The sequence below is a fragment of the Strongylocentrotus purpuratus genome, unplaced genomic scaffold (assembly GCF_000002235.5).
Source record: "Strongylocentrotus purpuratus isolate Spur 01 unplaced genomic scaffold, Spur_5.0 spur5_scaffold_4, whole genome shotgun sequence".
Classification (NCBI taxonomy): domain Eukaryota; kingdom Metazoa; phylum Echinodermata; class Echinoidea; order Camarodonta; family Strongylocentrotidae; genus Strongylocentrotus; species Strongylocentrotus purpuratus.
The window spans coordinates 9,072,348-9,091,584 of NW_022145610.1; the positions used below are offsets into that span (position 1 = coordinate 9,072,348).

The window sequence follows — 19,237 nt, forward strand, 5'->3', positions numbered from 1 at the left end:
CCTGACATGGGGTTTGGGAATTTCCTGTCATGGAATTCAAATAGTTCGCAGACACTTACCATATTCAAGGCACTCTAGAAGGGTCTGAGCTACCATTTAAAGGAAACTTCTATACCGTCAAACCTGTTTTAACGACCACCTGTATAGAAAGACCACCTGTCTACGATGACCACTTTTCCTGTCTCCCTTGGGTGGTCTTTATAGACTAATATATCAGAATTATATTTCTTTCTAGCTGACCCTTTTCTTTGATCTTGATCCAGGCTTACTCATTACATGACAGAGAGGTTGGTTACTGCCAAGGAAGTGCCTTCATCGTTGGTCTTCTTCTCATGCAAGTAAGTTGATTTAAAGTGTTCATTCTTTAGCCTGTCAAAGAATCTCCTTTCCATGGCTGTCACTTAATGCAAATATCGACGTTGACTCGAGGCCGAGGCTTCCTTTCAATACATTTGTTGTTGTAGTGAAGCCCTAATATCCTTTTTTTAATAATTGGGTGAAGCTTTACCTATAAAGTTGATGAAAGGTGTGAAGCTTTGACAAGTAATTTGTGTTTTCTGGTGATACTACATCGGTCACATCAAAAATATGTCAAAGTTGTGGCGTTTCAAACAACTGCTGTATAACAATAAGCTGATATTTTTACGTACAGATTTTGTTTCGCGAATGACAGGCTAAAAGACATTTTTGTGAGTCGTTGCTTTTGAGAATGACACCTCTGCAGTACTTTCGTATTAAAGACCGTCAATACTACTGGGCTTGAAGGGATTAGACCACACAGCAAAGTCACTGACAGGTGGCTATCTCATTAACTCAGCTCTCAACTATAAGAAAAAGAGGATCATGGGGGACCAACAGGCACCGATTGGGGTAGTTTTCTATATAGAGGGAGCAAGTAGGTACAAGTAGAACAGTGGGGCTTTAAACACTACACCATGCCTACACTCCATGCTACACACACATACAAGCTTCACCTATGGAAATAATTCAAAGGGTGAAGCCTGGACTAACACCTTTGCCGATAGAGTGATACTTCGCCTATGCTTTTTGTAAAGCAAGTGAAGTGGTGGTGAAATTCTGACCTTATGAATAATTGGCTCAGGCGAAGAAAGGTGATGACTTGAGGAGGCTGGGTCCAGGCTTCAAGTTGACGCCTGCATGAACTGTTCATTTGGTTTGCTTGGTATACATTCTTGATGATTGATTAGGGTATTCAACTTTCAATTGCCATGTACAGTGAACTGAATAAGATAATAATAATACTAATAATATTATTATCATTATTATTTTTATTATTATTATTATTATTATTATTATTATTATTATTATGAATAAGATTTATATTTCATTTAACTGTTTTCTTCTTTGCTTACCTAGATGCCAGAGGAAGAGGCCTTCTGTGTTCTCGTCAAGATAATGCAGGAGTACGGAATGAGAGAACTCTTCAAGCCTAACATGGCCCACCTTGGTCTCTGCATGTTCCAGTTTGAATGCATGATTCAGGTTGGTATACGTCTTTTATTATTATGTACAGTCAAACCTGCTTTAGCAAACACCTGTACATAAAGACCACCTGCCTATAAAGACCTTTTTTTCTTGTCTCTCTTGGGTTGTCTTTATAGACAGGTTTCACTGTATTTGGCATCACCTGTGCCTGGGAGGCGAAAAGCAAACTGAATCACTGTAACCCTCTGGTCTCTTCTTCCGGTATAAGTGATTGGGGGTGTGAAGGTGGACCTCTACACCGGTGTTTCCCCCTACTCTTTTACAAATAGTGTAGTGGTTTCTTAATGTCCTCTACATGGGGGGCTCCATTTAACGTCTTATCTGAGAGTGCCCAGGATATAAGTAGTCGGAACGTCATCATCAATAGGGTCACAAAGGGTCAGTCATGGCTCGTAGGATGACGACGACACTATGCCTGCTTCCTACTTTGACCTTATTGGAGAAGCCATTTGTTTCTATCAATGAGAATAGTAGAAAGACACTACCTTGATCAAAACTGTGACAGTAAAAGTCTAATGCTAGAAACAGCTAGATACAGGAGGTGTGCGAGAAGCCACTGTAATCATATTATCATCAACATCATCATCATCACTAGTTTATGTTATACTTCTTTAATCATCCACCCCCTCCCCACCGCTATCACACTATCAAGCAAGTGCTTACAGTGATAGCCCTTCTTCTACAGATTTCTTAATGAATAATTCTCAGTAATGTGTTATCAGTTACATTTTGTTTTAATGTCAACATTTCTATTAATACTATGTTGTGTACACGTTAAAAGATTTGTTATATTTCGTATATGTTGTGTCGCTAAAATATAATTTGATATTTTTATGTTGCAGTAGAAAATAAATGCAATTCAATTAAATTCCAAAGTTGACTTTTGTTTCATCTACAGGACCTCTTACCAGACCTATTTAAACACTTTACGGCGCAGGGCTTCCACACATCAATGTACGCGTCGTCATGGTTTCTTACACTTTTTGCCGTCTGCTTGCCAATCTCGCTCTCCATGAGAATCATGGATCTCTTCATCTCAGAAGTAAGTCTTGTGTTACCCAGACTGGTAAAGCTCTATGTCTAGGGTACCATGTTGATATCATTTTGTTTTTTATAGCTTGTGAATACAAGTTAAAGCTAATCTTGAACTCTGAAATCGTATGTCAAGAGAACATGGCTGTAATTTGTTCTGGATAGTTTATCCTGCAGTAGATTGATTGTTTGAACAAACAAACTCACAAAAATTGCTGGAAATCATCTTCGATAAAAACCACCACTCTCATTTGCACATAGTGACCTGTGTTAAGCCTAGGGTGTCGGGCCTACTTACCTTGGTCTCCTTATATTTTATGCTCATTACTCAGTCCCTATACATTTACTAACAAAATCATTTGGCACGTGTCATTTATTTGTAATCTTGAACATTCAGAGTAAGTTTTGTTGGATTCTGTAAGAATTATTTTCTATCATTACCAGAACTCATGCTTTAATTGTGATACAAATAATAGTCTAAACACAGGTGAAAGTAGAATGCACATATTTGTGCATTTGAGTAGACCTGGGAGGTGTTTCACAAAGATTCTAAGTCGAACTTATCTCTAAGTTGGACTTAAATATTATGGGAAACCATTAGCATCCTTGAAAATATTTTGTAAATTTCTTTGTAGAAGGCATAAAATGTTGATTCAAATCATTCATATTTCCTATTATCATGGGAGATTTCATGTTCTTGGCGTGGAATTTATAAAAAAGTCTAAAACACTTGAATTTCTGCTTTTGGATATATTTCATTTTAAGGCTCCAATGGCTGTCCATAATTTTTAAGTCCAACTTAGTGTTAAGTTCTAATTAGGATCTTTGTGAAACACCCCCCAGTTGATACAAGTACATACATTACACACAACGAGAAGTGAAATTCATAGGTAATAGTTCTGGTAGCGAAAAGGTGTTAAGATGAAACTGGGTCTCATATTGTTCCAAAACTAAAGATAAATGTGCTAGATATTTTTATATTCTGTCCATGAACCTTGATGAATTCTTGATCAAATTTCAGGAAAAATCCTTGTAAATTGAAGTTAAGGTTACCATTCTGTAAAGATCCTCGCTTGCTCTTTATCTGTCTGTCTGTCTCTCTCTCTCTCTCTCTTTCTCTCTCTCTTTCTCTCTCTCTCTCTCTCTTGCTCTCTCTTTCTCTCTCTTTCTCTCTCTTTCTCTCTCTTTCTCTCTCTTGCTCTTTCTCTCTGTCCGTTTTTTACAGTACAAGTATGTCACTGCCTATTTCTTCGCCTATTTTTGTCCCTATCTGTTTGTATGTGTGTCTCTGTCTCTCTGTTTCTGTCTGTCTCTCCCTTCCTGTCTGTCTATCTATTTCACACTCTCTCTCTCTCCATCCATCTATTTCTCTTCTCTTCACACTGTTTTCACATTTCCTCTTAGCTGTGACTAGTTTAACGTATCTCCTTATTGATAATGAAATCTCTTTTTTTTTTATTCTCATAGGGTATGGAAGCTATATTTAAGATAGGAGCAGCCATGCTTCAACTCAACTGTGAAGATCTTCTGAGACTGGACATGGAGGAAATGTTAAGGGTAAGCTTCATCAGAAGTTTAATAATAATAATGGTATGCATTTAATTATCATCATCACATCTCGAGAGCTGAATTACGAATGACTTTACAATAAAAAGTGCATGAACTTAATTAATTACAAACGACGTAAAACATAAACATAAACAGATATTTCCTCATAAAAGTTGGAAGGGTTATTACGTTAGAACAGGAAAATGTATTTATAACAAATTAGGCTTGAAATGGAAATAGTAAAGGAGAAGTTGAGTTCCTAAATACTGATTCAGTTTATATAATCAAAGTAAATGTTGTAGATTACAAAAATAGTTTGAAGAGGTAACATATTGTTTTGGCTGCATTTAAACACGATAACACAACATTGAATATGGGTCATTAAATATTAGGGTGAAAGAAACTTTCGAGAGGTTATTTAAAGTGTAGAATTGTATAGATTATAAAATAGGAAATGTGTTTGAGAGGTTTCTGAATCGTCCAAAGTATTACAAATTCACAGATCATGCTGAAAGTCACCGACAATAAAAAATGCATGACATGGATGAGAAAACATTGTAGGACAAAACTTTTTTAATTTGGTTACATTAGATGCCTATAAGGCATAGAATTGCATATAAGATACTTTTGCTCGTTTATTAAGCATTGAACAGTGAAGCCCTAAATTATTTGTCCGAATTATTATCTTTTGAATAACACCCATATTCACATAATTTACGAAGTACACAGGACGAACCGCTTCTAAAGCTACTTGACACAAAAACAAAAGTAGCTCTTGGAGATTGCCCTTTCAGTTGCCCCACTCCAAAGCTTTGGAATAACCTACCACTAGACATAAGAAAAGCCCCATCTGTTGCTGTCGTCACAGTTTTGAAGACGCACTTGTTTTCAGGAGCTTTTGAATAGTGTTTTTATTGTGTGTCAGAAAAGTAGCACTGTTAGGAGATTTTCTTTCATTTCAGCAAAGTAGAATATATTTATATAGTAGCTGCGCTATATAAATTGATCTAATAATTATGATTTGTATAAAAATGACATTTGCATACTAAGGGTTACTGCATCCTAAGGGGTTACTCTATCACTCCTGTGTTGAGAGAAGCAGTGTAGATAAAGTGCCTTGTTCAACGCCACGAATACCCCAAATGCTATGAAGCCCTTTTGTCATTCTTTATAATCCACTTTCAGTTTATCCAGAAACTTGCTCCTAAGATCCATGAGGATGAACCCGAGCATCTCCTCCAGTCTTCCTACCTCATCAAGTACAACGCCAAGAAGATGAAAAGGTGAGATGATTGTATAATGAGGGAGTGTTTCACAAAGACTAAGATCAACTTTAAGTTGGACTTAACTATGGCAGGTTGTTCATGCCGCTGTTTGCTCTCACCATTTACTGACATTAATCTCTCTAGGGACGTACAAATCATCATGATCACAAATCTACAGAATTAACATTTGTTGATAATTCTTTATCGAAGGAAAAAATTATCTAAAGATCGTAATGGTGAGTGCAAACAGTGTCATAAACAGTCTGCCATAGTTAAGTCCAACTTACAGTCGATCTTAGTCTTTGTGAAACACTTCCAGGGCATCCTATGTCTGTGACACGAAGGCCTGTTCAGATACGATGCGGCAAAACCACAGGATTTTCTTTCGAAGGATGACGAAGAGTGTAATACACATCACATTTCTGTATCTTATCACAGAGCTATTAAAGTGAATACACGCAGGACCGTTGTTGCACGCAGGGCCATTGTTGTGAGCAGTCATCGTTCATGCGGCATTTTACTGCATCACATAAAGAAGTCTTAAATTCCACTTAGAATTAAACAGAAATTATATCTTGCATTCCTCTAATGAATAAGGTTCTATTTTTTCTAATATTCTAAAGAGTGTGTGTTCCAATTTTTTTTTAATTAGAAATAGAGCTAGAACCTTTTCGTTCTCACAGCAAAAGACAACATTGGCATGACGAAGCACAACAGACTTGCCATACTCATTTGTTTTTAAACTCATATATTGTTTTTTGTTTACATCAAAGATGCCACTTTGTTTTAAAAATTGCTGAAACAAGACCTTTCCTCCAACTTCTTATACATGTAACTCTACCATGCAGCAATGTAAATAACTACTGTACAGATTGCAAATTAATTGTTGCACGTTCTGTTTCGATTTAATTTTTTTAATACCCTTTATTTTTTAAATGTTGTTACAGGCTTGAAAAGGACTACTTTGCATTCAAGGAAAAAGAGACAGAGGAGCAGATTGAAATGAGGGTAAGTTCTGGGTACAGAAGATAGTAGAGGAATACATGTACGTATGTAGAGGTGTTGTGGACGAGTGGATAAGTCGCCGGACTGTGGATCACAAGGTCCGTGGTTCAAGTCCCGCCGCAGCACTAATGTCCTTCGGCAAGACATTGATCTACATTTGCCACTCTCCACCCAGGTGTTAAATGGGTACCCGGTAGGATGCAAAAGCTAATGTGGTTAGATTAGCAAGTGTGTGCATGTAAAAATGACGCCTGGCTGGAATGCTCCCCAGGGAGGGGAGAATGTGCATACATTGTGTGCGGGTTAGCCTGAATCCAATGACCGGGGTAATAATATACTTATCTGTAAAGCGCTTTGTGAGGGCCTCCGGTCCTGAGAAGCGCTATATGAGAACGAGCTATATTATGTTAACTAAATCAGTAAATGTTGAGTTGGTAGACGTCCTGGGGGATGGATAGACAACATCCAGAATCAGAAAGGTGGAATGAGAGTAGCAAGATTGAATGAGGGGCTATGGTATAACCGAGTGGTAATTTGCAGGCCATGTCATCAGGTTACCAAAGCAACTACTATTCTCGCAACTACCCGCTGGCGAAGAACCATGGCTTTCGCTACAAGGATACGGTCAAACAGAACCTTAAGTGGAGGCAAATTGAAATCAAGACTTGGACAACTGCTGCAGGCCAGCAAGCTGAATGAAGAACAGCTGTAAAGTAAAAGTGAAGGCGGTCATTAGCTGCTACTACTACTTTGAACAGTAATGATGCATTCTGCAAAGCAAGTCAAATATAAACATTCACCATATTTTTGTTTTGGAAAATCTTACAGAGGCTCCGCACAGAGAATAGGCTTCTCCACCAGAGGATCCAGAACCTGGAGAAGGAGAACGAGCAGCTGGCCGACAAGCTGATCCAAGGCCAGCTTTCCTGGGCCCAGGAGGCTGAGGAGGTCTACGCTGTCCGCAGGGAGCTGGAGCAGACCCGCAACGACCGCAATGCTGTTGCCAAGGAGCTTGAAGGAGCGCAGACCGTCATCAACGACCTCAGAGAGAAGGTAGGACAAGTTTGTTTGTCTGTCATTGAATTGGTCGTCGAGGCCACCTCTCCATGAAGGGAAGATGTGTAAAGGTGCCCCCTCTCCGTTAGGCCTTTAAAAAAAGATGTTGTATTGCCCTTTGCGACCGACCCAAAAATCTTGAAATCTACGGTCTGCTTTGTAAAAAAAAAAAATTACTGTTTTTTTAAAGAAAAAAATATCAAAATCTGGCTGTCCTTGTTCAGCCAGAAGGGATTAGACCACACAGTGAGGTCACTTACAGGTGGCTATCTCATTAACTCAGCTCTCAATTAACATAAGAAAAAGAGGATCATTGGGGAACCAACAAGCACCGATTGGGGAAGTTTTCTATATAGAGGGAGCAAGTAGCTACAAGTACTACAGTGTGGCTTTAAAGCATTCAAAACTGAGAAATATCAGCCCAAAGAGGGAGAAGAAAGAAAAAAAGTTATAAAAAAAAAAAGATTTCTGACCGACCGACCCATGTTTTGGCAATACAAAATCCTTTTTTTTTTAGGCCTTATGGTCAAGTGTGTGCAGTGGGTACTTGTCTATAAAGGCCACGCATCCATAGTGGCCACCTCTCTATACAGGCCACACTGGGCCCTGTAACTCAAAGGCTAGCAATCGGTTGCAAGATGGCAATGGCCAATCAAGATCATCCTTGCATGCACATATTGTTCAAAGGGCTGACCATTGACCAATCAAAATGGTCGTTTGAAACTTGCAATCGATCGCAAACCTGTGGTTACAGCGGCTACCTCTCTATACAGGTAGCATGTGTGTATTTGTCACATCTCTATAGAGACCTTGCCTTATCTTAGCTGGTCTTTATGAACAGGTTGTATTTGTACACATTCGTCTACTCAACCCTACCATAATAGCCATCTAGCTTTAAAGATCACCTGTTTACAGTGGTCACCTGTCTATAAAGGGCAACTGTCTGGAGTGGCCAGTTTCACTGCTCGCTTCACATGTAGTTGGTCTTTATAAGCAGGGTATGTTTGAACACACCTTCTTCTAATCAAACCTTTTAGAGTGGCCCCCCTCATCAAGGCTAACTCTCTGTAGTAACCACTCCGCTACTTTTTTTAGGGTGCCTATATTAGCAGTTCATATTTCAATACACTGTTTAAGTTTTTTCCCTTTTTATAATGAAAGTCATACAAACTGCATATTTTCTTTAATTTTTAAACTAACTTGACTCACCAACAATGATTATGCATGATAGAACTAACCCAAGTTAATGACAGCTAAAGATATGATGGCATTTCGTCAGACTGTTGACTTGTTTTTAACCTTTGATTTATATATATGTTTTTATTCAACCATATTTATTTCTTGACTAACTTTTTAACCCAAATTGTCTGTGCATGATGTCATAGATAACTATTAAACAGTTTGTGCACCCTAATTTTTAAACAAATAGCAAGCAGTAGTATATGAGACTTTAAATAATATGATGATGTTAAAAATGTAAAACAAATCAATATGCAATGATAATGTATAATTATATATATATGTACATGTACATATAGTATGTATCCGAATGCCTTATATTTATGATATACATGTATTATTATCTCTAGTGTATAGAGAGAGATTTAGGTGTTAAAATCCCAGAGCTTAAGCTCTGCTTGAAATCACATGACCACTCTCATCATGTGACCGATATTCTGATTCCATTAGGGTTTCTTACTAGTGAAAGAGCTGAAGCTTGGCTAAGCTTCATCTGACATGGCAGCAATTATTTCTAGCACAAGTTGCATTTTTACTTGCAGTAGAGTACATATTTTGGAAGGGGTTATTTATGGTTACGTTTAAAAAAAGAAATTATTGAGGAGGAACTCAATTAAAAAGATGGCAATGTCATAGAATAGCTTCAATATGTAGATTGTGCTACTGTATGTTAAGTCAGTTCAGTGACATTATATTATGCTGCTTGTAAAAGAATTGAAAAAGGGAAGCAGTAAAGTTATTCTTGAAGTACCAAAAATACATCTCAACATATCTGATCCTTCTTGCCGTCCTTAAATTCCAATAGCCATCCGACTTCTTGCAGTGTTTTGATGTGAACAAAGCACCCCCTCCCCCGCCCCCTCCACTGCCCCCTCCACTGCAGTTGGCTCTATACTGCTCTAATGCTCATAAAGTTTGGCACTCTTCTTTTTTTAAACACTAACATTTTCCAATCAATTATACAGTGCAATAACAATCTCGTTCACACTGCTCGTAAGAAGAGACGTTCAGTTTGATGTTTGTTATGATTGTACAGGCCTAACAATTTCCTAAATCTGTGTCTGACTTTAATGCAATGTGTCTTGCCTATACTAATGCTGACAGAAATGCATAGGATAGATTTCAAAAGAAACTTTCCTCATTTTCACAAAAGATTTCCCTTTTCATCTTTTGTCCTGTATTCATTGTTGTGTATGTGTTATGTCTTGTTTTGTATTTTCGTTGTCTAGTGATGTAAGAACATTTTTATTATGAAAAAATTGGAAGTCGATACCGTACATGTTTTGTTATGTTTCAAAGTTTGCCTTTTTATTCAGTTTTGGCACAATTCAACTTTGGCACAACTCAACGTGTTGCTTTTCTTGCGAGGCATCAGCAGGAAAATATATATAGAAATTGAACTTGTCCAGTGTGCTTTAAAATGCTGTAAAAAACAAAATGTGACATTGTTCCCCACATAAAAGTGAGTGCTCTGGACTACTGGCTCTGTATGTGGTATAAGTGCCGGAAGCAGAGAGTAGATGAATACATATAAATCCCATTTTCAAATGCTTTTCTCTTTTCTCTGATACACTTTACAATAAAAATGAAAGGATAGTAGAAATGAGTTTTTGACTGATAATGAAGCATTGATTGTGATTCCTGTATTGATTCAAAGTTTTTAGGCTACAATGATGGACTTATTTGTATGTAGACTACAATTAATAGGCCTACAATGTATATTGAATGAGAAATCACTTTTTCCTCTCAAACAAAATGATAGATTATTTTCCTTTAATTTTTTTTTTTTTAAATTTTATCCTGAACTTCTGGTGAACCTCTAGTTTTTCTCCCATTTTTTTTTTTTTTTTTTTTTTTGGGGGGGGGGGGGGGCGGGGTAAGGGTGAAAAAAGGTGAGAGGTATTTAAATTTCAATACGGTCAAATATTACGCTGAACAGCAATTACTTTCTGAGCATTTTCTAGCAAACGTAAACAAGTTTTCATACCCTCTGGTCTCTATTCATTGAATGTAACAAGTCATTTGTGAAGGGAAAAATATCCTGGAAATAATGGAAATAGTTCATTCGGAACGTCATCGTCATCGAATTGTGATCTATTGACCTCTCTCTCTATGTGTTGTGCAATTTATTTGCATAGAATTGAACAAATAAGCAATTATGATTTTTTGTACAGGTTTATTGAAAAGCTGTTTACAGTTGTAAATCCTAAAGGTCACAATTCACAAGGGAGTTGAAATCTAAACCATGGTCTTAAAGGTAAAGACCAGTTATGGTCATGCGATTGCATTGTGAAAGAAACGTTGTGGAATCGAACAGAAAAGGTTGATCATCTAGCATCTAGCATCTGCAAGGTTCTGGAATCATCAAAATGATAAGAAATTTGGCCCATTCTTCGTAAAGTTACAAGCACTATACACAGAAAGATGTATATGGAACTACCCTATATCTCTCACAGACCATGAGAGAAACAAATTTACCAAATATATGAATTAGTAGGCGGTTTCCCAGCAAATTTTTTATCATCATGTATTAGTCAAAACATATTCTTTCACATGCTTGGTAATGAGAGCTTCCATTTCATTTTTTGAAATTGGGGCGTTTCCAATACTGGTCTTTACCTTTAAACCTCTGATTTAACTTTTTATAGCTTGAAAGGCAGAACACAAAGGCGAACAAAAGAAAATATGTTGTTTCATTTTTGGAAAATAACGGTAACTAAAAGATTTATTTGTTTGTGTTTTTCTTTAAAAAGTAAAGGCAAAAAACTTACGTTATTGGATTTTGCCCATATCTTGACTGTTTCTTATTCAAATTTGAAATAAATGGACAAATGTAATAAATGATGTATTCATTCCATTTTGTTCAGATACAAGTATATTAAATTTGTTGAAAATATCAAGTGATAGCTGTCTATCACTTGTTTGAATTTGAGCTGAAGAGACTTAAATTTCAATGAAAAAGTCCATGTTGCTATATTCATACAGTCCTACATGTAGTAAAGTCTCTCCATTATAACGACAATAGATGAGGTATCAGGGAGCGGGAATAAGAGTAGTAGAAGTAATTTTAAGGTGTGAAAAATGTATTTTTAAGCAAAAGAGTGAAGTACCGTAAAGTAATCAGTTGAAAATGAGAAGTGACTTAAAAAAAAGAAAACGTTAGACTTCAGGCCCTGTTCATTCTCAACCGACGAAATTAATAGAGTTATATTTCATAACGATCTTGTTTCACGAAACATAGTAATAGTAATAGTTCATACATGTAGTAATCCTGTGTATTATGAACACATTGTGTTACATGCATATCTTTACTACATTTTAATCATCGCACAATTTGTCTTCCTCCAACAATAGATTTTTCGTTTACAAACCCCACATATATGATATCATGTAAGTATTTTGTATCAAAATGTGCCCATCCTTGTTTGACATTTTGAAAAAGAACCAAAAAAGAAATCACCTTGCATCCATAAAAGAACATTATCAGCTAGAAAAAACATTACCCAAGTGTTTTTATGTGGTTAATATATGTGTAGAGATTTTAATGTCTTTTTAAATGTTTTTATTTTATTGTAGATTCCGGTTTATTATAGAAATACCTGTAGTTTCCCTGTTTTGATAATGTGTTTGTAACATACATTCCCTCATTTCCGTGGCATCCAAGTTTGTGATTTACCTCTTTTTTTCTCCAGTATTTTTATTTTTTATTTATATTTTTTGCATTTATTTGGTTATTGTGATTATTATTTTTATTGTGATTATTATTATATTTTTTGTTGGTATATGTTTATTTTTATTTATGTGACTCTTGAAATATACAAGGAGTACATTGTGATAATAGTGATGTTGTGTGGAATGTACGAACATTTAAAATGTTGTTAATTCTGTGGATGTGCTAGTACAAAATGCATTTCGTGTGTTTGAAAAGTGTGTGTCATGAATGTGTGTGAAAGCATGAGGTTTAGAATCCAGGGAGCTTAAATTACAACATTTAAGTTTTCCAATTACACTATTTGAAAATAAGAAAGGATATTTTTATTATTTTGTCTGTCATATGAACATGCTTACCTTAATATACTAGTGAATCTAGAAAGTATTTGCGATGCAGGCCGGACCACCACCTCTTGGATTAAAACAAATGCTCTTTGTTGTTTTTGAGTGGTCTGTGGATCACATGGTTTGCGTCCCGCCGCAGCGTTAATTGTCCTTTGGCAAGACATCAATCTACATCTGCCACTCTTCACCTAGGTGTTACATGGGTACCTGGAAGATGCAGATGTTAATGAGGTTGTTTCAATTGAATCATCATTCCCATTTTTCCTTCATGTGTTACTGGAAAAATAAAATCATAGAAGTAAGATTCAAATTTGCCATGGCCAAGCCTTTGCTTGATACTCATTTACGACATTTACAAATCATGAGTAAATTATTCTTCTGGCTCCAAGTCCAAGCAGACAGATGTGTAACCTAGTGGTTATTTGCATTAAAACCAATTATGCTCATTTCATCTGATGTCATTTTACATTTCGATTCGGACTACCAATTTTCTTTTGTTTTATTTCATTTATTTTATTTTGGAGCCTTTTGTGTCTTCCGTACCTGCTGCACAAATAGATGAGACAAGTCTAGACAAAGCATGTTGTATTTCTGACTGATATTGGTCATGCTCCAATAAACAGATTAATTAGCGAGAGCGAGAGAAAGTAATTGGGTATTGAAGCACTGTATTGTGATGTTAATGGGGCAGGGAATCAATTAATAAATGCTCAGTTGGGAAGGCATTGTTCCAGAGAAAGAAACAAGATTAGGTATTGAAGAAGAGATTGCAATCACATGCACTTTTTTAAAGCAGATAATTTGGGGAGGGGGGGGGGGGGGAGGGGGGGAGGGGGGGTCATGCCTCAGGCTCTCCTCTGGCTACGCCTAAGTGTACATGTATGTAGTGTGTACAAATAGATGTATTAATAAAACATAAATGTTCATGATGTGTAAATTTGAGTGATTTTTATGACAAGAAACTCTTGTGAGTTGTAAAATTTAATGTCAGTTTTTATTCAGTTTTTTTTTTTTGGGGGGGGGAGGGGGGGGGGGGGGGGGGGTGGGCATGAAAATTTTCTGAATCTGAACCAAAAGACGGTCACCTTTAGTAGTCATCATGATCTACCATAGTTCTCCATTTCTGTAATGAAATAATAATCTGTGTAATGAATGGAGAACACTAAACAATGCAACAGAGTGGGACACATACCTTTCCTACCACAACAAAAAGATTATTTATCGATTCATGGAACCGTATCATGTTTTTGGTAAGGGTGCCATGTTCCTGTACGCATTCAAATTGGAAAAACATGCATAAATACCCGTTGGCCTCTATAATGTTGACTTAATCACCTTACCTTCAGAACCAAAGCTTGTAGAGGTTAAATATTTTCGTATTTGTTTATAGAAATAGTGAAAAGAAATGCTTTCAATCAACTTCTGGCTCTGCAAAACTATGAATGATACAGATAAAGCATAAAACTACTTTATTTTTATCACCATATGTGTGTATTATCAATATGTTATTTAAAAGTCAAGAACAATGGCGCATTTTCACCGTAGGGAATTCATTTTTTACTGCGGAAATGATAACCTGTGCTTTATTATATAATTTTTTTTGGGGAAAAATCAAAGGCTAACAAAATAGAAAACAAAAACAAACAAACAATAAAAAGAAAAGAAAAGAGAGAGAGTGATAAAAGTAATTGACTTGGTATCTTTCTCTCTGTTCCATCATGTAGCCTACTTGTACCAAATCCTTAAAACTCTATTTGATTGATGTTTACACATGAGTGGAACTTCAAAAAAATTCCTTCCTGTATATTTTTACTGGAACAAAAATCAAAGTTTGATATGAAAATCAGGCACATCTAACCTGTATGGGCAAAGCTTGAATCTACCCAGTCGAGCAAGAGTAAAATAATATTTTTGCTTCTCGCTTTGTAAGGTTCATATTCCTTTCCAATAGCGCTAGAGAGAGCCGCACTTTATTATTACGAGTATCATTCAGCGTGAGCTTGTGTTTTTTTAGCCCATCATGTTGCCTTAGGAAAGAAATTTTCATTAAAGTTGCAGCCTTTTCTCTACATCTTGTTGTTTTTTACTTACCAGAGTATTCTTTTTTAGACATATTGGAGGAAATATTCTTGTGCCCCGTGGAAGAAGAAAGGAAATCATTCAAAGCCAAAAACGCAGAATATAATTGCATTACAGCTGGCTTGCTGGCTGTAGGTGATAGCCAGTGTATTAAAGGTTTCAGGAACCAAGATATTTAGCCTATTTTTGATATTCAAAACAAAAAAGTACATGTACAAGTTCATGTATTTCAAATTTCCATGGACTAATTACTGGTAATCTGGAAATTTTACTTGTGTTTTTTCAACCAAATTTTGATTTTCGTTTAACTGGTTATTTAAAGTTGCAGGCTGCTCATCAATTGAATACATTGTATTTGCCAAAAAAAAAAAAAAACCCTTATTATTTTAGGGGGTGGAATAGTGAATTTGAAGGATACATAATTTATACAGTCCACAACTTAAAGATGAAGTTGAGTTCTGGTCATGCGATTGCATTGTGAAAGAAACGGTGTGGAACCAACCAGAAAAGGTTGATCATCTAGCATATAAGAATTTGTGTGTATTGCAAGGTTCTGGAATTATCAAAATAATAAGAAATTTGGCCAAGTCTTGGTAAACTTACAAACACTGTACACAGAAAGATGTATATGGGACTACACGAACACGTAGCGTAAAAAGCCGGCCCCCCCCCCCCCCCCCCCGATTTTTACGATGTTACATGCATATTTAGAATATGAAGGCAATTGAAGAGCCATGCTTTTCAGGGAACATGTCTTATCTGATGTTCTTCCACACTTGCATAATAAGAATGAGTAATGCTCACAAATTATTTTTCACCTCTTCCCAGAATTCAATCTTCTCTTTAATTATTCATTCTCCTTGTAAATTTGTAGTTTGTGTTTTTCATAACTCAAGAGTGAAAGATAGAATTTGGGCCTTTCTTATATACGGTTACAGGTTAATTTTCCTTGTGGATGTGATAAAAGAACTTTAATATCATCATTACCGGTACAACCATCCTGATGAATCTCTTTCATTACTTAAAACATACTTATAAACAATTGCAAAACTTGGTATTTAAAAAGGGTATGAATAATTAGTTAACTTAATAATGCTTGGGATATCTTTTTGGAGAATATGTCTACTCTGTTCATGGGCTTTCTTGATAGCCACAAATATTATCCCTTTTACCAAAGCCTCCGTAGACTTGTAGACTTTTAGGTTATTTGCGTGGGCTGCTCAGAGGAAAAAAAGAAAAAAGTGCAAGAGATTTGGACAACACGTTGGTTGCTTGGAAGAATTCAGGGGGCGAGAATGTTTGCAAATTGTATTTGTTAATTTCAATTTTTTTTCATCATATTTCACCGGATGACGGTAAATATGACATGCTCTGCGGAGCGTGAAAAGCGACAGCAGACCCAGTCTGTCTTGCTACTGTATGTTATTGTAAGGTTTCTCTTTCAGGCGGAGATCGTTTTAAGTCTGCAGAATCAGACCTTTGTTGGGAGATGGAAAAATTATTTTTATTTTTTCGACAAAGACTGGCAGGTATTGGTTGGTCGAATTAATTGTATTGGTTTTAGACATTGTAGTTCCTCACGAGGACCTTATGCTGCATCTTAGTAGGATGTTACAATGTTGAAAGTAGAAGACAATGTTTTGATAGATGCATGATGGCCCAGTTATGTTCAAAACTCATGTTGATGAGTTGTAGTGTCCCTTGGTAGTGCATTGAATCCTTATTACCAAGTCATTTCGTTAGGACTTCAAGCTACATAGTAATCAGTGTCCATGTTTATTGCATCACAATTCGCTGATACCTTATTTGATTGAATTACCCATTAATGTGTGTCTGGGTGTGCAAAGGTTTCTGAAGCAGCGAACCCGTGGTCCCACTAGAAAATAATCCAAATTGCCTTCATATCTCGAGGGAGGGAAATTTGATATTAAGATGAGAATTGCATATGCGGTAGGCTAGGGCACAGTGTATTTCACCAGAATGACAAGAGATGTCTGTTGTAAAATTGAAGTCCACTCTTGGTGACTGACAACACCTGTTATTGGGTAAACACCCGAATTTCTCATGAAAACCCACTCCTATGAGCCTTGAAAGTTTAAAGCCATGTGAGCCTTTATAGCCATATTCCCTCTGGTTGCTTATTGCACGTGGGTCTACATGTAGTCACTGTCTTTAATAGCAGTCGGGTAAAATAAATCTTCCTCCTCTTCCTCCTCCTCATCACCACCAATCATTACGTCTGTAATTACAGACTACAGTCTCTCTCACGTTCTCTCTCTGTCAGGGCGCTTCCATGTAGGATAGCTGTGTGCTTTCTGATGCTCCAACCTGGTAGAGACACACAATACACTAAACACACACTACCTCCCACACACACTCTCTCTCTCTCTCTTTCTCTCTCTCTCTCTCTCTCTCTCTGTCTACCTCTCTCTCTCTCTCTCCCCCTTTTCTGTTTCCGTGCTGTTGCTTTTTAGTGGTAGTCGTAGCGCACTCCTAACGATCATGCTCGCTCAACACCGGCCGGCGGCTGGGTGGTTAGTGCGAAGACTAATCATATGCAAGGGGGAGAGACACTCCGCACTGATGAATTGCGGATGCGCCTCACACAGACGTACTCAGCCTCTCCGCGGCAATGCCTCACCAGACGCTTTATTGACTTTTTGCTTTGCCAGCATACCCCAAAAATATCCTTCATCCTTTTAATTCATCAGTGCAAATTTTCAGAAGAGCATACAAACCTGAATACATTTTGGATCCAGAATGGCTACCATTGTCGTGATTTTGTAGAGGGTAAGATCTGTGTTTCCTCGGTGAGAATTCTGATTATTCTTTTTTTTTCCGATTGAGTTTGATTGATTTGGGCATTCATTAATGTGATTAGGGTTTAATGGGCCACTGACCGTATAGTGTCTGTCGAGAAGGCTGGGGAAGGGAGTGTTAAAGCCATTTATCGGCTGTATAGCTTATTCAGCAGGTAGCGTTCCAGACTTCTTTTCCATTTCAGTTTTCACGACCTGTGGTTTTTACGTGACGGCTTTCGTGTAGCATTGAATGAATGAATGAATGTCTGAATGAAATGCCTGGGTGCATATTCAATTTTATTCATGCCAAAATTGTGCAATATTTTGTAACTGGGGAAAATATTCAGTAAATATATTTTATACTAACTGAAGTTTAAATGTTGTGTTCATTGAAATACCATAGACATCGTCTCTAATTGAGCAGAACTCATGACTGCTGTACTGTTTCAACAAAATGTTATTTACTTGTTTCTAGTGATCTATTTTAAAGTATGTTTGACATCGATCAGTCATTTAAACTCATACCATCGTTCATTCATGTATTTCATTTTGTTCTTTTCGATTGTGATTAAAACAAATTCTTTTCTTAAACATAATTGACATTTTAAAATGGGCAATCCAAAACATGTCTAATCATTTTCTTGAACAGTCTTGATATTTATCCAATCATATAGGTTTATATGATAGTAACGATCCTGTATTGTCTAGTTGTTATCATATCAGTTAATTGGAAATCGCGTTTTGGAATACACATGTTATTATATTGCTCGCAGAAAACAAATGTCGGAGGCCATTGCCCCATTTAAAGTTGATCCTATAAAGTGAAATTACATGTAAAAATCTTCATCTTCCTGATGCATGCATTTGGTATATGTACATGAATAATGAATCCCTTATGATTCCTAGTAGTTTGGAAAAACAATAGTAGTGCCTGTACATCCCCCCAAATATCCACTCATGTCTTCAAAATGTAGATGGAATCAAACATGATCTGAGATTTGAGCTTGGTGTCCCCCAGGGGTGTAACATACCCCCTTTGTCTTTTCCCCTGTGAGTCTTCTCACCTCAATGCCTTACTGTTCTCCATCCACCTACACACTGCATCATGCATCAAAACTGAAACCTCCCATCAAAGTCCATCCTCGTGACTAGCCCCATTCAGACCAAAAATGTTCCTTTAACACACATAGCAATACATGAAACGTTTTGTTATGCAATGTCGTTTTTTATTGTGAACATTGTTTGTTAAAATGTATTTACCGTATAACAAAATCTTACATGGCAAAACTGTTAGGCTTTCAAAAGTCATAATATACATGTTGATGTATAGGAAAATTGTATAGCATTCATTTATCTTTTCATCTGAATGTCATGTGATGAAATAAAATGAGCCTTGTACAGCAAAACTATTCAGACTTGCAAAAATTCATTGTATTGGTGTATGAAAACAAAAAAATACCATGAAGATATCAGTAATTATTTCTTTTAGTCTGAATATTTTGAATTATATTTCATCGTAAAAGGAGACCTTGTAAAGTAAAACTGTTCTCAGTTCAGACGAGCAAAATTCATATCTATAGTGTTCATGTAGATTTGCGAAAATCATTTGGCAGTTTGTATAAATCAATTTCACCCTTGTCTGAATAGGGC

At 36.6% G+C, this 19,237-nt stretch overlaps 1 protein-coding gene across 2 annotated transcripts in view; it reads left to right on the top strand.

The window, feature by feature from the left end:
- The window catches only part of LOC594521 (EVI5-like protein), an 86,709-nt gene that overhangs the window by 22,383 nt on the left and 45,089 nt on the right, over positions 1 to 19,237 (top strand). For both annotated transcript variants that reach the window (XM_030998011.1, XM_793957.5), the window contains exons 5-11: positions 264 to 338; positions 1,378 to 1,503; positions 2,405 to 2,548; positions 4,006 to 4,095; positions 5,272 to 5,369; positions 6,299 to 6,359; positions 7,185 to 7,409. In XM_030998011.1, coding sequence (XP_030853871.1) covers positions 264 to 338; positions 1,378 to 1,503; positions 2,405 to 2,548; positions 4,006 to 4,095; positions 5,272 to 5,369; positions 6,299 to 6,359; positions 7,185 to 7,409 — 819 coding nt within the window. The remainder of the gene's footprint in view (positions 1 to 263; positions 339 to 1,377; positions 1,504 to 2,404; positions 2,549 to 4,005; positions 4,096 to 5,271; positions 5,370 to 6,298; positions 6,360 to 7,184; positions 7,410 to 19,237) is intronic.